Below are 20,868 nucleotides of genomic sequence, written 5' to 3'. Positions count from 1 at the left end.
GTTTGGCTCTGAGTTTGTGTGCGCGTCCAAATGAGTGGGCACCGAAGGTCACATTGAAGGAAGGGGAAGGGAGGGCAATTAATAGGTGAAGGGGCCTTTGTTGCCTTTAAAATTGGTTGGTGTGAAAGCAATATAGGTGGCCGTCTCATAGGCTTTAAAAGGAATGAAAAGATAATTAATGTGGCCGCCAATAAATGACCACATGGATGTGTAGCCTGGCTGCCAGCGCACACCATCTAGAGAGATGGCAAGCACGTGAAGGTGGCCGCCTTGAAGGAAATGGACGCCAGGCTCGGAACGAGGGGGACCGAAAAAAAGAGGACGAGGGCCTGGAAAAGGGAGTGACTCTGGTGATTCTGCAGGGGAGCCGATAGGCTGGCGACAGTAGGTAGCGTGGTCCAGGTGCTTGAGGACGGGCTGGGGTAGTGATTGGAGACGCCAATTGGATTAAGGTGTAGCAGCTGAGCTGCAGCTGAGACAGGCGGGCTGACCACGTAGCCAGAAAAGCAAGGTTGGTGCGCAGGAGCAGGCCGTGTTGAGAGAGAGCAAGGATTGAATTGCAGGTGCAATAAGCAGAGAGGAGAGGCGGCGTAGCTGGAGAAGAAAGCAAAGGGAAACATTAATATTTTGGGGGATTCATTGCTGCTGGCGCGATCCCAGATGGCGAACAGGTTGTGAAGCATGTGCTAACAGAGCAGAGGGTGATTGATGATTGGCTGCAGCACGGGCTCGTGTAGGTGAAGGCGTGGCGAGTAAAGGGAAGCCTGAAAGCTGCCGTTCAACTTGGTGACAACTGGTGCAGCTGACAGAGAACGGGAGCCAAGGAGGTGCTGGTGATAGCACGCTCTGCAGAGGTGGGTCCTTTTGCTTGGCGGAGCTGCCAGCTCACAGTGAAAGGCAACAAAAAGATAGAGAAGTGGACTGCTGCAGTGGTTAGTAACGACGGAGAGAGGGAGTTCCTTTTTGAGTTGGCCGCCTTTGATAGCGGAAGTTTTAGGTGTTGCTTTGTTTGCTTATGGCGTAAAGGCTGGTAGTGCAGAGATGACTACCTTGTTGAAGTGCAACTAAAACATGAATTGGGCGGCTCTGTTATGGTGATGGTCATGACCATCGCAGCTTAGTTACAAGGTCACACCAGTAGAGGATGATTCTGGTTGTGTTGAGTCGATGGGCTGTAAAACTTTTGCTCTCCTCCAAAGAGAGTGTTGATAATGGTAATGGGTTTGCTCCAGCTGGTATCTGAGAGAGCAGAGTAGGCTTCTTGTCGAGGTTTTCGCCTCTGGGCGGAGTGGTGTGCTTCTTTTGCTAGCTGTGCAGAGTTGGCTGAGCAGAAAGCCAGAGAGAGAGAGGGTGTGTGTGGTCTTTTGTGGATTTCTACCTCTTCTGGAGACTCAAGCCAGAATTGTAAATTTCTCTTGATTAGCTGTGGCTGGTGTTTGGTGAAGCCAGAGAGTTTCTTTTTTTTCTCCTTTGTTCATTTGGGAACAAGTTGAGAAAGCCAGATCTGAAAATATAAGTTTTGTTCATGCTCTTTGGTCTGGTGTTCTGGTGTGTTTGCATGCGTGTGTGGAAGTGTGGCATGCTATAAGGGCGTAAACAGCTTTACCGCTTCCGTGCCATCACTTTTTGGTGCCCCCACAGAGGAACAGATTTCCTCTGGATTGTGAAAGAGAATAGGGTTGTGTGAAGAAAGATTTGGAGATGGCTCAAGATTTTCCAGAGTATTGGGGATTGCCACAGGAAAGTGCAGTCAGGTTTCTGGAGAAGATGGAATTTACAGCCTTGATGAAAGACAGGGCAACCCCGGAGATCCTTTCTCAGATTTTGGCTTATTGCTTGCAGGGTGATGCAAAAACATGGTTACAGATGTTTGTGACTACACACAGGAACATTCATCAACAGGATCCCGAGTACCGTGTAGTCAGAGCTGCATTCTTGGCACAGTTTGCCCCAGTGAGGAGTCCAAATGAGGTGTGGAAGGAATTGTGCAACATTCAGCAGAAAGATGGTCAGGATGTGGATCAGTATCTGATAGAGTTTGGTAGACTGTGGAGTCTATGGTGTGAGGCTCTGATTCCTGAAGTACCCCCGCAGATGATAAAGAGAGACCGGTTTGTGGCTGGTCTGGAGCCAACCCTCCGTCTGAAGGTGGAGCTGAAGAACCTGGATAGCTTTGAGGAGGCTGTCAGAGTAGCTCGAGAGAAGGAGTGGAAGGTGAAGCGTCTGCGGCAGATGGGAATGCAGGAAGAGCAGAAGAAGTTTGTGAAGATGCCAGAGATTGAGAGTATACATCCTGAAAGGGAAGCTGCTGTTGTTCCAGAACAGGAAGACACTTTGAAGAGGGACATACATGATGCAGTGGAGCTCATGAAGTCTCTAAGTTTGAATTGGATGGAAGCAGGTGGAAAGGGAAGAAGCCGAGGTGCACCAAATAATAGAAGGGACAGTATCTCAACAGGTGAAGGGAACATGGGAGGAACAGGGAGAGGACGGGGCTACTATTTGAGTAATGTCCAATGCTGGAACTGTGGGGAGCGGGGACATATCAGCCCTCAATGTGACAAGCCGCCCAGAGCAGGTGGTGGAATATATCCTGTGATGCAGAGGACTAATGATAGATCGGGGGATCATAGTGTTGAAGTAAAAGATCCAAATCAACCCTCTACCAGTGGAGTCAAATGGGAGGATAAGGGAAAGGGACCGGCTCTCAGCTTGATAGAAGTGGAGACCATTCCAGAGATTATGCCTGTGGCAAAGAGGACAAGGAGTACAATGGCAGAACCTGAACCATCTTCTAAAAAAGGTAAGCATGTCCAATTTGATATAAGCCCTCAACCAGAGAAGAAAAAGAGGAAGCCAAGGAGACATTATAAAACTTCAGATTTGCATATTGGTCAAGGCCAAGAGGAGTATACATTAATGGGAGATTTAAAGGGAAGGGTAGCCAATATAACATTTGCCCAATTGCTTGGATTGTGTCCGAAGCTTAAGAGAGAGTGGAAGAAGTTGGCAAATCCGAGGAAAGTAAATGAGCAGGAACCCACACAAGGCGAAATGGAGCTGATGTCTGTGGAAGACCTTCCTGATATTTGTCCATCAGTTGATGCCTGGTGTGGAAATGTGAGTGTTGGAGAGGCATATGTTGATGGCGGTGCACAAATCAGTGTGATGACTCAGTCCTGTATGGAGAGATTGGGGTTGGAGCTGAATGCTAGTTCAGACTTTAGACTCCGTCTGGCAAATCATGCAAAAGTAAAGTGTCTGGGTATATGCACAGAAGTGCCAGTGACTGCTTTTGGTGTGGTTTGCAATATAAATTGCCATATTATGCCAGCTGGTTTGGGAGCCTATCCACTGATTTTGGGCAGACCTTGGCTCAGACAGGTGGGTGCCATTCAAAACTGGAAAAAGGGAACCATAACAGTACATAATAGGAGAGGGAGAGCCAGGAAATTTAACATGAGTAGTAAGCGGGAAATGAAGAGTGAGCCTGAAGAAACAAGTGTTGATGGGTATTCAGATAGTGAAACTGAAGAAGAGAGTTCTACTTCAGATGATGAGAGCCAGGTATCATTTATAATGAAGGAAGAAAGCAAGCATATGATGCAAGCTGAAGAGGAGTTAAAGAGGGAAGAAGAAAGCAGACTTGAAGATATGGACAGTCTGATGCAGCCTCCATCACCCAGTGCGGAGAAAGAGGAGCTGTTACAGGGCATGCTGAATCCTAAATTGCAGCCAGTGGAGAAAGAAGAGTATATGAAGGTAATACATAAATTCCCTCATTTGTTTATTACTTCATATGAAGAGATCCGAGGATTCAAATGTGAGCCAATGCCTATAGTATTGAAAGAGGGTGTGAGGCCAGTGTTTCAGAAACTGAGGAGAATAAATAGAGAGTTGTTGCCTGTATTAAGAGAGGAGCTGAGTAAGTTGTTAAAAGCAGGGTTAATTTATCCAATTGATCACTCAGATTGGGCAAATCCAGTGGTCTTCACTCCAAAACATACAGGTGGTTGGAGGGTCTGTATTGATTACAAGCCTCTGAATGCTGCAACAAAAAGCAATCATTATCCTCTGCCGTTTATTGATGATATTTTGGACAGGGTAGCTGGATATGAGAGGTATAGTGTATGCGATGGTTTCTCTGGGTATTTTCAGATCTCAATTGCTGAGGAGGATCAGGCTAAAACCACAATCATTACACCGTGGGGTTGCTTCTGTTACCGAGTAGTACCATTTGGTTTGAAAAATGCACCCTCGTGGTATCAGAGGAACACTGATAGAGTACTTGCACCTCTTACGGATCATTTTGTGAGAGCTTTTTTGGATGATATATGTGTATATAGTTCTCAAAAAGAGCATGGTAATAAATTGGAGCAAGTATTTTCTAAAATGGATGATGCAGGTGGACAGCTGAATCCAAAGAAGTGTCATTTAGGACATTCAAAGGTGAAGCTGTTGGGGCATATGATATCTCAGAATGGAATTGAGCCTGATCCAGAGAAGATAAAAGCTCTTGTCTTATTATCTGCACCATCAACATCCAGGCAACTGCAGACTTTTGTCCAGAAGGTAAAATATCTGGCAAGATTTGTTCCTTTAATGTCTCAACTGCTTTATCCTCTTCAGCAGGCTATGAAGAAGGAACCATTGCAATGGAATGAAGAATGCGAGGAAGTGTTTGAGAAAGTAAAGGAGGTATTGGGAGGTATTTCCAGTGTGAAAGCTCCGGATTTCTCTCAGGTCTTTTATGTGAATCCATCTTTTGGTCCGGATGTAGTTGGAGCAATCTTAATGCAGAGAGGAGATGAATCCAGATATATGAAGCCTGTGTATTTTGCAAGTAGAGTGAAGACAGAAGCAGAGAGGAAATATACTGAGGCCGAATTGGTTTTGTCAAGTCTGGTGTATGCTTGCAGGAAATTCAGGTCATATCTCCTGATGAAACCATTTGTGGTGCTGACAAATTATACTTTACTCCCTCAGCTGGTGAATGGTACTTCACTCTCAAAAGGTATGATGCGATGGTTAGTGGAGCTTCAAGAGTATGATTTTTCATTTTTGATTGAAGATACTTGCAAAGCAACTCTGGCAGATCTTCTAACATACAAAGATGGCCCGATACTGGTGAAGGAAGTGGATTCAAAGATAGAAAAAGAGGAACAGATTATCATTCCTGGAGCTCATGTTTTATTCTTTGATGGTTCGTATAAAAGGAGTATACATCAGGCCACCGGGGGATATATAATCCAGGATTCAGAAGGCATGCTGATTCTAAAGAATGGAATATATCTGGAAGCTGAAAGTAATAATGAGGCTGAGTACACAGCATTGTTTCAAGGGTTACAGGCTGCTTTAAAGCAGAAGATTCAAAAGCTAATCATAAAGGGAGATTCTCTATTAGTGGTAAAGCAGGTCTTGGGTAGCTGGCGAGCAAAGAATCCGAGATTAAAAGAATGCCTGGCTAAGGTTAGAAGGCTGCTACATCAATTTACAGCATGGAGTATTCAACATGTGCGGCGGGAGGAAAATCATATGGCACATGAGTTGGCTCAGGAGGCAATTAATCAGGATCCAGTAATTGCAAAAATCGAAGAGCCATTATACAGAGGGAGGGAATACCTGTCCAGAGTGGTGGATTATCTACTCTCAGGTCGCTTGCCTGAGGAGCTCAAAAAAGGCCAAAAGTATCATTTTATCAGGAAAAGTAAGCATTATGTCATGATTGGGGATGAATTATACATGCAGGGAGCTGATCAGGTATTGAGGAGAATTCCCTGGAGGGAAGAGATTTATTATATTCTGTCTTCAAATCATGAGGGAGCATGTGGGGGTCATTATGCATTTAAGATCACCTTGCAGAAGATATTACTGGAGGGTTATGTATGGCCTTCCATCCAGAAGGATATTCAACACTGGTGCAGGTCTTGCCATGAGTGCCAGAGAATGGGGAAGAGGATCTTAAAAATGGAGCCGAGAAATATCATGCTGGTATATGATATTTTTGAAAGATGGGGAGTGGATGCAGTTGGACCACTTCCCAGGACAGCCAGAGGAAAGTGTTATGTGCTTACTGCGGTAGATTACTTATCAAAATGGGCGGAAGTGAAGGCAGTAAAGAGAGTGGATAGTAAAGAGGTGGCTGATTTTGTGTATGGACATATATGCTGCAGGTTTGGAATTCCTCTGGAGATACTATCAGATAATGGACCTGAATTTAGAGGAGAGGTAGTTGACCATTTATGCAGAAGATTGAATATCAACCACAAATACTCCACTCCTTATCACCCTCAATGCAATGGCTTGAATGAAAGGTTCAATGGTGAATTTAAGCTGATGATAACCAAAATGACAGAAGGCCATATCAAGAATTGGGATATAGAGATGAATCGTGTATTATGGGCATACAGGGTTGCTGTAAAATCTGGTACACAATTCTCACCCTTTCATTTAGTTTATGGGAAAGAAGCACTCATGCCTATTGATGGGGAAATTCCAGCTTTGAAGTTTTTGATTGAAGAAGGGCATGAACCTATTAACTGTTACAGAGAAAGATTACTGGCTTTGCAAATAGTTCAACTGGACAGAGAGCTAGCATTTGATCACTATGCAGCTATGCAATTGAAAAGACAAGAGAGAGAGAATGAGAAGGTGGAGCAGAAAGAAATTGAGGAAGGTGATCTGGTTCTCAGGTATAATAGCAAGCTGGATAGCACTTTTCATACTGCATTCCAGACAAAGTGGGAGGGTCCGTATAAAGTTGAGAGAAAAGCCGCCAGTCATAAGCTGCCATGTGCAGATTTTTTTCTTCATAACCAATCTTTGCCAGATTTTCTATTAAAACAGCCCACACAAAATATCCTGGGGCAAAATAGTCTGCTGCCACCAATCCTGAAACAGGTCTTACTCTCACACCTGGTGGATCCAATCCTGTTATATTGTCCAATGCCATGTGCTCCATCCAGCAAAAAGGCCTAATACAACAATTGACATACATAACCACACCATCACTGTGTAACTCTAGCCAAGCCCTAAAATTGAGATAACCTCCCCCATATTCCATGAGTTTAGCAGATAACTTTTTCTTGCAAGAAAGAGCATAATATTAAAAGGAATCGAGATGAACTTAACTCTCTATTCTGCCTTGTGTTAATCATACATGCACACAATATTCTGTTACCGCACATAGGTTAGGAGACATTCAATTAGACAACACATTGTCGTATAACGTGCAATGTTCAAGAATTTATTAATGCTCAATGGTTGTCCGCATCTATGCAAACGCAATTTAAAAGTCCCTAACATACTCATCGTCAACAAATATCTCATCCTTTGTACAAAGGGTGGGTGGCAATAGCACTTTGCCATACGTGATTTCAAATAGGGCCTTCCTTGAAGAAGAATGCATGGTGGTGTTGTATGCAAATTCCATAAAACGGCAATTCTCCTAGAAAGTCTTATGATCATCATTTAAGCAAACCCAACGCAACTGAATTTGCAGTTTCACTTTGCTCATCCATTAGCTGACAAAAAAATTCAGCTTAGTGCCCACATTGTAGAGAGCCCTCTGAAAGAGACTCGTTATCCTAGAATCTCTATCTCCCACAATTGACTTGGGCATCCCATGATGCTTAAACACCTATGATACAAGGATTATGACCATAGGTTCAACCTTTATGGTTTTCCTGACAGGCAAGAAATGAGCTTGCTGGCAATATTCCTCTGTCCTACATAAAACAAGGCATGACATTCGTCCAAAACTTTTGGCCTCATGTTCGAGACCCCACCACGTAGGCAATTATCTTTCAAGAGATAGCCATCTTTCACCACATATGAGACATATGCATGACCAGTCATCAAATCAGCCCATATATCTACAAATTCAACATCCAAATGATACATGTCTCTCATCCCAGACAACTCCAATTGCAACCACATATAGCTTTCTTGACAAGGCATCTGCAACCACATTCTTCTTGCCAGGAGCACAAAATCTGATGGAGAGGAAATTGAAAGAAAGAGAAAACACAAGTTGTAGGCCCAACGCACAAACTGTAGAAGGCTGGGAACAATTGATTATTGCTAAAAATGAGCACGAGGGAAGCCCGTAGGTGCTTACAAGTATAAGAGATTGTTGCTACAGCCAATGACCTCCGGCAGATATGCAAGAATGAGATGGGATCTGAAGAGAAGGGAGTGATCCCTTATATATGTCCCATATGAGCTGGTCGGCCAGTTGTTCCAGGCCGACAGCTGTCCTTGAGCATAAATATGCCTAAATAGCCTAGAAAAGGTTAGAAAAATCCTAAATAATATCAGCTAAATATGCCAATGCAGGGCCTCATAAGTGTACATACATGTACATGGTGTGTGTGAAGTTTTGCTTTTGAGAGCGTTGCCAGGTGTACAGAGTAGATGGTATTGATGTGAGCATGTACAGGCCTGTCTGGACGTGGTCTTCTGGAGATTCACTAGAGTTGATTTCAGCTCCTCGTTTGGCTCTGAGTTTGTGTGCGCGTCCAAATGAGTGGGCACCGAAGGTCACATTGAAGGAAGGGGAAGGGAGGGCAATTAATAGGTGAAGGGGCCTTTGTTGCCTTTAAAATTGGTTGGTGTGAAAGCAATATAGGTGGCCGTCTCATAGGCTTTAAAAGGAATGAAAAGATAATTAATGTGGCCGCCAATAAATGACCACATGGATGTGTAGCCTGGCTGCCAGCGCACACCATCTAGAGAGATGGCAAGCACGTGAAGGTGGCCGCCTTGAAGGAAATGGACGCCAGGCTCGGAACGAGGGGGACCGAAAAAAAGAGGACGAGGGCCTGGAAAAGGGAGTGACTCTGGTGATTCTGCAGGGGAGCCGATAGGCTGGCGACAGTAGGTAGCGTGGTCCAGGTGCTTGAGGACGGGCTGGGGTAGTGATTGGAGACGCCAATTGGATTAAGGTGTAGCAGCTGAGCTGCAGCTGAGACAGGCGGGCTGACCACGTAGCCAGAAAAGCAAGGTTGGTGCGCAGGAGCAGGCCGTGTTGAGAGAGAGCAAGGATTGAATTGCAGGTGCAATAAGCAGAGAGGAGAGGCGGCGTAGCTGGAGAAGAAAGCAAAGGGAAACATTAATATTTTGGGGGATTCATTGCTGCTGGCGGCGATCCCAGATGGCGAACAGGTTGTGAAGCATGTGCTAACAGAGCAGAGGGTGATTGATGATTGGCTGCAGCACGGGCTCGTGTAGGTGAAGGCGTGGCGAGTAAAGGGAAGCCTGAAAGCTGCCGTTCAACTTGGTGACAACTGGTGCAGCTGACAGAGAACGGGAGCCAAGGAGGTGCTGGTGATAGCACGCTCTGCAGAGGTGGGTCCTTTTGCTTGGCGGAGCCGCCAGCTCACAGTGAAAGGCAACAAAAAGATAGAGAAGTGGACTGCTGCAGTGGTTAGTAACGACGGAGAGAGGGAGTTCCTTTTTGAGTTGGCCGCCTTTGATAGCGGAAGTTTTAGGTGTTGCTTTGTTTGCTTATGGCGTAAAGGCTGGTAGTGCAGAGATGACTACCTTGTTGAAGTGCAACTAAAACATGAATTGGGCGGCTCTGTTATGGTGATGGTCATGACCATCGCAGCTTAGTTACAAGGTCACACCAGTAGAGGATGATTCTGGTTGTGTTGAGTCGATGGGCTGTAAAACTTTTGCTCTCCTCCAAAGAGAGTGTTGATAATGGTAATGGGTTTGCTCCAGCTGGTATCTGAGAGAGCAGAGTAGGCTTCTTGTCGAGGTTTTCGCCTCTGGGCGGAGTGGTGTGCTTCTTTTGCTAGCTGTGCAGAGTTGGCTGAGCAGAAAGCCAGAGAGAGAGAGGGTGTGTGTGGTCTTTTGTGGATTTCTACCTCTTCTGGAGACTCAAGCCAGAATTGTAAATTTCTCTTGATTAGCTGTGGCTGGTGTTTGGTGAAGCCAGAGAGTTTCTTTTTTTTCTCCTTTGTTCATTTGGGAACAAGTTGAGAAAGCCAGATCTGAAAATATAAGTTTTGTTCATGCTCTTTGGTCTGGTGTTCTGGTGTGTTTGCATGCGTGTGTGGAAGTGTGGCATGCTATAAGGGCGTAAACAGCTTTACCGCTTCCGTGCCATCAACGTGACAAAGTACTGCAAGCTTTGGTGATCACACTTGACTATAAATTCAGCTCCCAATAAGTGAGCACTTTCTCCCTTCAGTTCTGGTCGCCCGCTTTTTGTCTAGAGGGGAACAAGGGGAGTGTTTGAATCTTAGTTAGTGAGCACTTACTCCGTTCAATTCTGAACTCACACACCATGAACCAAGGGAAAGCTCAGTGGATCATCATTAGGACTGGGGAGGACCGGGTGAGCTTCCTCAACATTTATGCCTACAACATGGCATCAGGGTGGACGGATTTATGAATTAACTATCATGTGCAAATTGACATGGTTGTTTCCTATGTTAATCCCTGATTAGCCAACATTAGGACTCGGGAGAATACGGTGGGCTTCCTCAACATTTATGCCCACAACATGGTGTCGGGGTGGATGGAATCTGGATTTATGGATTTAGTGTCATGTGCACACATCAACATAGCGGTTTCCTTCACAAGCCTCACATGGATGATGGAGATGATTTGTGAAGCACCTATCACCCACTAGGGTCTTCTTGGGTTAGTAACATGCACACTGCAGCCCACATATAAACCACCACTGCAGCCCACATCCATTAAACACACTCCTAGTAAATCCATCGATCTTGGAGCACTTACCTCTTGTAAACCTCGCCAAATGTCCCTCCCCAGAGCCTCTTACGGAACAATCCATCTGCGCAAGGCTGACCTTCCCAGAGCTCGAGACCTCCAGTAACAATGCCGGGAACAAAGACAATGGGATGCTGCGCCTTGAGCCCCTCTTTCTGGAGCTTCAAGCCTGGGGGATCTGGGAGGGGGCCCGAGATGGCCTCAGAGAGAGAAGGCAGGGCCTTGTAGAGCACCAGGAGCATCCACCACACGCAACACGCGTAGCCGATGAGCCAGCAGCATGTGTCCAGGCATCCCCAGCCACTGCGCTTTGAAGCCTTCTTGTTCTTCGACAAGGAAGGCTTTGCAGCAGGAGCTGAAGAGGGGACCTCGTAGTTGCCATCGATGATGGAAGGGGAGCTGGATATATCGTCGCTAAGGTTTTTGAGCTCGCTTCGTCTATCTGATTCCACGGAAGAAGAAGAATGTGAAGGAGGAGGGTCAGGCGAGAGCTTCTTCTTGTTCTTGTTCTTCGTCTTCTTCTTCTTCTTCTCGCATAGTTCAAGCTCGCCATCTGTTGATGGCTTCTCAGAAGAAGAGTTCTTTTCAGGCTGTTCAAGTTTTCCATGGGAAGTAAGCTTTTGCTCCGCCATAGCCTTATCTGAGGGCTTATCATGGAGCGATGATGAAGACGAAGCAACTTCATCTTGTTTATCTTCTCCTATTTCTTCTTCCCGCGACAACACATATGGCTTCCCGCTCGCAGTTAGCTTGTCGTCGCCCCCATTCCTGCGCCGCAGAGTGTTCATTTTTAACTCGGTATCTACAGAGAAATAGGTGCGCAAAATGGCGTTTTCTTCTGGTGACAGAGGCACGAGGAGAGCAACGCTTCGTTTCGGGTCTTTTCTGCAGCGTGAGTGTCCGAGTGCCGTCCTTACGCGTGTCTCTAAATCACTGGTAAGACGTGAAGCTTCCCCACATTTTTGCCTTAACGAAACTGCGGCGCGGGCTATTGTGATTACCTATATATAGGAAATGAGAAAGGACGTTGTATTATTCTCTATTAGTCCCCAGAGCAGGCTTTATATTTGAGTACTGGCCACACCACGGGCTAAGCTAACCACACCATTAAAAAAGACAGCTTGGTGAAGACACAACCCATCCCCCATCCTCCGGATATGAAAGGTTTGGGTACCATAGAGTCGTGGACATCTCTCTCTCTCTCTCTCTCTCTCTCTCTCTCTCTCATGTTTATACACGCATACAAAATCTCTTTGCATATACATACACACATACATCTATACTTTAGGAACTGGCACACATATAAACATATATAACATATATACATATACACATACATCTACAATGTCTATCCATATATATTTACGTACACACATATATACACATATAAACATATATAACATATATACATATACACATACATCTACAATGTCTATCCATATATATTTACGTACACACATATATGCCTAAATACAGATACACATATGTATGTTCACATACATATATACATTATATATACGCATTCATACTACCTATACATGCATATGTACCCATGTATAGAACCAATCAAGTATACATATATGTATATGCATTTTCAACTTATCCTTATGTAAATGCATATATTTGCACATATATGTGTACATGGTACTCACATACACTACCTATACATATGAACAGCATCTATCTATCTCACATAGACCACCTATACATATGAACAACATCTATCTATCTCTAGACATACATAAGTACAAACATAGCATACATGTACTTATACACACACACACACACACTTATTTACACACTCACACAACTATACCTGTACTTAGTGGCATAACCCATCCGATCAACATTTGAGACGAATGGCATTTCAATAGGCTTGTAGATAGCAAAGCGGAATATTGTATAATGTCCAGTGCCTATGCACCGAAAATCTAACTTATTAGGCTTTCCATAGTCTACAAACATTACATGTACATGAAGTTGATCCGCAATCTTTTACAATCTTAATTGGTAAATTCCATAGTCTACAAACATTACATGTACATGAAGTTGATCCGCAATCTTTTACAATCTTAATTGGTAAATTCCAAGGAGCCCGAAACTATCGTTATAAGTGTCTCGACCATACAAACCTAGCAATAATCCAGGTTCTAAAAAATAAAGATATTCCCTGCAAGCAAAAAAATCAAAATCAAAAATATTTTTTATTGACATAAAACACAAAAGCTACATAAAAAGCTAGTTTTCATGCAGTAATACACATGTGCTCTCTAATAGTTCGATTATTAGAGATGTTGCTTGTCCTTCCCAAAACGACAAGTCTACCATTGAACCATGAAAATTAATATAGATTATGGTAAACAATGATGACTATATTATAGAGAATGTCAAGAAGGATACCTTTAATATCTTGTCCATCACCATAAATAAATAGATGATCTCATTTCCACATCCATGCTAAGCAATATACCTATGATATCAAATCAAGATTTTGAGGCCACTCTCTCTCTCTCTCTCTCTCTCTCTCTCTCTCTCTCTCTCTCTCTCTCTCTCTCTCTCTATATATATATATATATATATATATATATATATATATATATATATATATATATATATATATATATGGGACGTTCGGTATTTTAAGTAAAGCAAGAAAAATAAATAAAGCCACTGTAAATGGAAGTAAGAAGCTAAACATTGCTTATCCAAATGTTTAAAAAAACAAACATGAACTCACCGAGCCACTATAGCCATATCAACAATTTGAACCATCCCTTGAACAATAAATGGGTCACACCATATTGTGCATCTGTATGGTGGCTTTACCTCGATGTCAGCCATTTAATCCATAGAATGTAAGTAGATTTATATATATCAATTCAAAATTACCAACAAGAGATAAATTGAAGGAAATTTGCCATCCAACTCCTATTAAACTTCATGTCTTCACAACACAGTAAAATAGTTTTCATTCTATAAGAAGCATCAATCAACTTAAAAGCATGCACACTTATAGAAAGACAACATAAGGTAGCACATGCCAAATCTCTGCAAGCATTCTCCTTTCAAATGCTTGCTTGATTACAATACATGCCACATCTAGGAATGTAGTCTCTACCATTTGTAGGCTACAATATCAATAGCTCACTCTTCTACATACCATTTGCAATACCTCTTTGTAGACAACATTGGCTGTGTAGACTTCTTTTGAACCTTCTATGCTGCTTTCATGTTCCACAGTTTCCTTTATACACACTTTCACTGCATCAGATAATCTAACACGTGACATAGAAACATACAATTATCCATGTGTCAATACTTGTGTGGACAAATAAAGTCCTAACACACTCAATGTTTGTCCTTGGGATTTATTTATACACACTTTCACTGCATCAGATAATCTAACACGTGACATAGAAACATACAACTATCCATGTGTGAATACTTGTGTGGACAAATAAAGTCCTAAACACTCAATGTTTGTCCTTGGGACTTATTTATTGACATACCAAAAGCTAGCCCCACAGAAAACTATCTCCTTCTCATGTGTCAAAAGGCAATTCAAGCATAGTTGTTATGAATGTTATCGTGGGAATAAAGACCTTGTCTCCAATGTTGGTATAGTTGGTATGATTTATTATGCTTCTATCACCTTTGAGTGAAACTGCTTACATATCAATCTGGTACCATTGTAAAGCACCCGTCGAGGGTCCAAATTGCGGAGCAGCATGATAGGAGCATTCATCTTTAAAAGCAAGCGGTGAGGTGGATATCCACCACCTAAATTCAAACTATTCAAGTACTCAAGTGGATACATTATTCTATCATTCTCATATGAAACAATCATGTCTGCCCTGAGGTATTCTCTTTCAGAAGAAGCATGCATAGTCCTCCACTCTTTGAACATCTTTGTACACCCATTCAACCAAACTCAAAAGGGAGTTTCCGTGGATCAACATTCGTGGTGGAATTACCACTCCACCTTGATTGTTTGGATCATCTAAAGAGCCATCTCCAATTTGTAAAGTCCATTTGACAAATTCTAGTTCTGTACAATCAAATGCACTATGTTTTGGGTGAGCTTTAACATTCACATATCTCCAAATATATGATCGGCATAACACTGCATCAACAATATCCTCACACGATCCCTTTGCCACAACTGGTAGGATTTACCTAAAGTCACTACCAAAGCATAATTTTTCCACTAAACACAATATCACTTTACATAATGTCTTTTAATGTCTTGTCCAATGCTTCATAGGCATACTAATACATCATTGGAGCCTCATCCCCCAAATGATCAACCTTGCAAGCTTTAACACCTCAGCCAATGGACTATTACCTTTGATACCACATGTGCTAGAAGCATTCAGAACCAACGGGATTTTGAAACGTGATTGTGATGTACGACCATTTGATAGTAACAATGCAGCAATTCCAAACGATGCACGTACCAAAGTAACTTGATTCTCTCCACGTAATCGAGATAGCAAGGCATTATAAAGATATGTTTTGCCTGATCCACCTGGTCCATCAAGGAAAAAAACACCACCATTATTCAAAGCAACAGTCTCAAGGGGATAGTATCAAATGCTCTTAATTGACAACTATTTAAACTCCTTTCCATGGATACAGACAAATTAGCCTGTTAAACTGAATCAAACATCATCTTTTCTATCAGTAAACCATTGTTGATAATAGCAACACTTGATCTATCAGGAATAGACAACTCTTCAAAATCATGTAGTCATTTGCCATATTGTTTTGTAAGAGCTCTTCCATGTGCAACAGAGCTTGGTTCTTTGCTATAGAAAGACAAACACCATCATCACACCCTCTCTCTGCAAGCCATGAAAAAATCACTTGAAAGTTCTGTGTAGAATTTGCTCCAAGCTGTCCAGGAGATATAGACTCACGAAAAACCAGTATAGTGACAAATAGTTGACGTAGTTGGAATTCTATTTTCTACAGTGCAGCTTCTTGTTGAAGACACATACACCACTCCTCATCACTCTCTAGCATTCCTCTAGCTTCACATGCAGCCTTAAAGCAGGGATACAATTGTCCACTTACACTTCGTACATCCTCAAAGGATTTAGAGCCTTTACACATTGTGAGGAGTAACATGCATAGGTAGTATTGCTCACCTGCACTCGGGCTAACATTATACATACGGCCAATCATATTTTCCCTTTTCCTTTTAGTCCATGATCGAAGAGCTGAATTCCAAACCCACTTGCAAGGGAAATCAACATATAGCAAGCTATTCATTAGAGAAATGTGGACTCAATTTTGGGCCCTGTAAGAAGTGCCAACTCAGCTTACAGAGAGAAAATAAAAAAGATTTAAAACATATCCAAATTTGCAATTCAGCTCATTTTTTAACTATTATAATAATTAATTTAAATATATTAAAATATACATATTCTTTCAATGAGGTTTCATCATGAGGCGGTATTCTTTGTTGGATGCACGTAAAACTTGTCACACAACCAAGATTTCATAGATTTGAGGTAGTTATGCATTTAATAGATTCGAGGAAAGCTTTAATCATCATCTCGACCGTGGGGGTTTTCCTGCTGAAACTTAAAAAAAACGTCCTTATTACTAATCTAGTTAATTCTTGTTTCAATTCTTTATTAATATGTTTTATGATGACAGAAAATACTAGCTTTGCAAATGAGAACATTAATCCAAATTTGGGGATTCCAATTAATCCACCTTCAACAACACATGGAGAAACTCAAAGTCTCAGTAACAGTAGTAGAAATGGTGCATGTAAAAGAACATATGATACTTACCATCTTCATGTGGACATACAATCTGAGTATCAGCCTTTGAAGAAACGAAATAAGAGATTTTTTTAATGTTATGAGCAAAAAGAGCAAAGGAGGAATAATGGAGAGCGTCGTTTGGACTTGTGGACCAATGGGTTAATGTATCCCAAGGATCCATTTACAAATGCACCACCTCTATTTTACAACATTACAAACCTACTACATTTCACGGGTGTTGGGTAGTAGACAAGGTTTGTTGGGTTATGCCCAACACTTGGAAACAAAAGCGATGGTTGCAGAACAGCAGAGGGATTTTCTACAGATAGAGAACATTGAAATAAAAAAACTAAATGGGTTGTATGCAGAGAAGCTTATGGCAAACAAGAAACAATTCAAGACTTAGAGAAAAAGATTGATGCTTTAAGGAGAAAGGACATAGTACTAGGGCCACGTAAAAGAAGAAGGCAACTTTGCAACACATAGAGAAAATGAAAGTTAGAAGTGGAGGGATGAAGAAGCGAGCACAGGCTGTAAGGTTATGTTAACTCTTGTTTCATATATATTTCTCTTTTTAGATTAGGTTCTTTGTTTGAAACTAGTCATAAGTAATCAGATTTGATGTTATTCTATTTTTAGATCTTTACTTCATCCAGAGTCCAAGGTACATTCTGAAGCTGGAGTGCATTACAGTCATTTGGTACCAAAAAGGAATAGTGGAAGAGATGTTGTATCAAAAGAAGTTTCAAAAAATCAATGAGAAGCATGTGTCTTCTTTTATTTACAAGAACCAACTCGTTTTGCAACTCAGGTGCAAGCAATGCTGGATGAGACTAACATCTCTCAGAAAGCATATAGTATACTATTTAAGGCACTAGCAGAGAAATGTCAAAGTAAGAAGCATAAAGGTTCGTTACTTCCAAAACCAATGCAAGTAAAGTCTGCACGCCAACATGTGAACTCAGAGGTGTTTGAGAAGGTTGGTTCACCAATAAATATTGAAGCAACATTCATTGCTAAAGACAGAGAGGTACTCTTTAACCAGCATAACAATATTATCTTTGATCTTGAAGCTTTACAAAGGTACGGAGTTCAGTTCTTTGAGATTAGTCAAGAAGAATGTGAAGGAGTTCCAAAATTTGTTTTGAAACTGGATGAGTGTGAGATTTTAAAGAACAGAAAAATGGAGGGGGTTACTATCACTCTAATGATGAAGAGGGCCTTAGACATATCAATTACAAAAGATGATGCAAGATATTTTAGTGTTCAATCGGAGAATAACATATTGCCACTTGGATCTTTTGAGGTATCTTCTTTATCATTGAATATGACTATGTATTACGTTGAAATAATTTAAACACGAAACTTGTATTAAACATGAGCTTCTTCCTAATGACATAGGTGGATAAAGAAGACTTTGAAATTTTGCATTGGGTGTTTCATCAAACTACAATTCCATCACTAATTAGTGAGCAAAGAAATGGAAGGGCCCTTCATGTGCCTGGGTTCGGTGACTATAAAGTGGAATGGCACATGGCAGGTGATTTGAAGACTCTAAAATGCATGTATAACATAAGAAAAGGTGCAAATGCAAAGATTCCATGTCTATATTGCATGTCAAGTGCCAAGACTTTAGATCGTGTACTATGGAACAAAGCTCTTGACATGCATTTAAAAGATAAAGATTTCAAAGCAGTGCTTAATATTCCTCTATCCAGAGTGCACATATGCACATTGCATGCACTGTGTAGAATTGTAGAGAAGCTAGTGTATTTGTACATATGCTTTGCATGGACGTTAAAGCCTAAAAAGAATCTTTAAAAGTGATCAAAGTAATAGAAAAGGTGCTATCAAACATTGGCTTGCATGGGGGGCGAGGAGGACGACAAGCGATCACAAGGGGGCAACAAAGTACCAAAAAAACCATCAATAGGTGGTGTGAAAGCTAAAAGATTTTTGTCATACTGCCTCAAAGACTATCGAGATAAAAACAAGCAAAATATGTTTAATCAATGGAAAGATCTACATAATATAGTCAAGTCAATCCAAAATCGGAAGGTAGATGTGTGGATTTCACTTGACAAGATCTTTGCATTCATGGAGAAAAAGACCTGGAGCAATAGTGAGATAACATTATTTGAAAACATATTAGAGACTCGAAGGAAGGCATTCATTGTAGGATGGAGTGATCAACATGTAACTCATTACATGGTAAGAACTTTAAAAACTGCTGCAATCTCAATACTGTGAGACCAACTAATACATACATCTGATTTTTTTCTGTTTTGTCATTGATTGCAGCATATACTATATAATCATACACCATATTTCGTAAAGACATATGGTTGATTGTCAATATGGTCAACTTAAGGCATGGAGAAGTCACATTACATGGCAAGAACAGGTTACTTTAAGCACATTAGACATGGTGGAGGCAAGAATCGAGCCAATAGTTTTTTAGAGTTATATCAATGGACTTACAAGAAATTGATTCACAAAGCAAAACAAAAAGACACATTCAAGTCCTTATCATTGACACGTGCAATACAATTGATTAATAAAGAAAAATGACAATGCGCTCGGAATCAGTCAAGTGCGAGAGAGCGCCATCAGATGTGGCGTCGCTCAAGAGTTAGGGTTGGTGGTCTAGATAAGGTGGGCTTGATCTTCTTCAGTGGTCTTCCTTCTTCGTCTTCCTTTTCCTCTTTCCTCTTCATCTCTTGGGAGATCTATTTTTGGCATTTGCACCGTTGGAGGCAACAGTTCCGACCGGCTTTTTCTTGTCCTTATTAGATATCTTTTTTCCATATGGATGCAATGTGTTTGGGTCTGTAATTCCCGCTACAATAGCATGCGTTGTATATGACAGGTCATAGGGGAATCTTAGTGTTTGGCAACCATACCCCTGACCAAACACCCGTAGTGCAAACTATTTCTCGACAGGTCATTGGGGCATCTTAGTGTTTGGCAACCATACCCCTGACCAAACACCCGTAGTGCAAACTGTTTCTCGACAAGCACCACCTTCTCAACATTTAAAGGCACTTCATGTCCACCACAAAACCTGGATAGTACTTTGAATGCGAATAAAGGGAATTTTGCATTGTCTTTTGAGAATTCCTTGTGAAATATAATGATCTGAGTATGAAAATTATAATCATCATGACTCATGTCACTGCTTGCTGTTGTCAATTTTAAGCAAGTGTTGTAAATTGCACATACCTTTTGATGATTCAAATGTCTTATATACTGAGCGAGAGCAACATCCTTTCGATGACCTGTTGACTTTGAAGTGGAAGATCCGGATGCTCTCTTCAGAAAATCATCATCATATATAAAAACCTGGTACCAATGTTATATGCTTAACTGACACAATTGACAAAGTCCACATAAATCAAATTCTTATAGTTTGAAAAATCTTCATCTCTATTACCTATTGATTTTCATCACCCACCCTCAAGCATGGATCTTGTCCATAAAGGGATCGTGGACTTACTATCTTCATGCACAGTAGGTGCCAAAGATTTACCCATATTTGCCAAACTAAGACGGTCGGCAATTGCTGCAGCCTCCTCCTTTGAAGGCAATTGGGTTTCATATGTCCTAGCTTCATCGAACATCTTCTTTAATATCTTCTTACTAGGCAAGTACTCGGAGTCCTGGACTGCAGAATTAGCTACTAGTAGATAATTGTCAACTCCTCCTCTATCCAGCCCATGTCTGCTTCACTAAAATTTGCTAAGGCAGCCAAGCAATAGTCTTCACGAATATTTAAATGTTACATAATGTCTGTTAATAATATATAATCAGCTTGGGCTACCATAGTAAAGCTAAGCAAGGAAGGTAGTGACAACTCCCCCTGTTCATTCTCATTAGATTGACTGTCTTCCAATGAAATAGGTGCTGTATCGAAGGGGATAAGGGATGCATTAGCCTCAAAGGTTTCCTTTTTGGCCTCTACCCTCTCCTCTACTGGGTCTATATCCACCTCTTCCTCAACCCCATCATCCTCGATTGGCACTTGAGTGCTTGCCAAAGTCACTGTCTCGGGCTCTGAGTCCTCAGTACGAAGATGTAGAAAAAAAAGAAAACCATAACTAAATTGGAGCAGGCGACACTTCTTTGAGTTTATTAGGCATTTCTCCTCTACTCTATTATTGCAGCTGGGAATCTTTTCAAGACAACGGCTAAGCCTCCTCTTCATGACTTGTCTGTTGCAAAATCAGATGAATGGACATATCGTTCACTATCGGACATGACGATATTGGCAAAAATAGTGTCTTCATACTCCTGCTCACGGTCACCACCCAAGAACAATCCTACAAGAATTAATGACGTTCTCAAGAGA

The 20,868-nt window shown here is 41.7% G+C and overlaps 1 protein-coding gene across 1 annotated transcript; it reads right to left on the bottom strand.

Annotated features, from left to right (window-relative positions):
• Positions 1 to 6,688: 6,688 nt before the first annotated feature.
• LOC147641722 (uncharacterized) lies at positions 6,689 to 20,053 on the bottom strand. Its single transcript, XM_086817147.1, is given in 7 exon segments — positions 6,689 to 6,974; positions 10,753 to 11,744; positions 13,904 to 14,018; positions 19,498 to 19,658; positions 19,743 to 19,862; positions 19,954 to 19,974; positions 19,976 to 20,053. Coding segments are annotated over 7 exon segments (1,773 nt in total).
• Between the last annotated feature and the right edge of the window lie 815 nt (positions 20,054 to 20,868).

This window comes from Cibotium barometz, chromosome 1 (genome assembly GCF_041138505.1).
Source record: "Cibotium barometz isolate CiBa-2024 chromosome 1, ASM4113850v1, whole genome shotgun sequence".
Classification (NCBI taxonomy): Eukaryota; Viridiplantae; Streptophyta; class Polypodiopsida; order Cyatheales; family Cibotiaceae; genus Cibotium; species Cibotium barometz.
The sequence above is the reverse complement of the archived record's forward strand: the minus strand, read 5'-3'. Positions and strand labels throughout refer to the sequence as shown.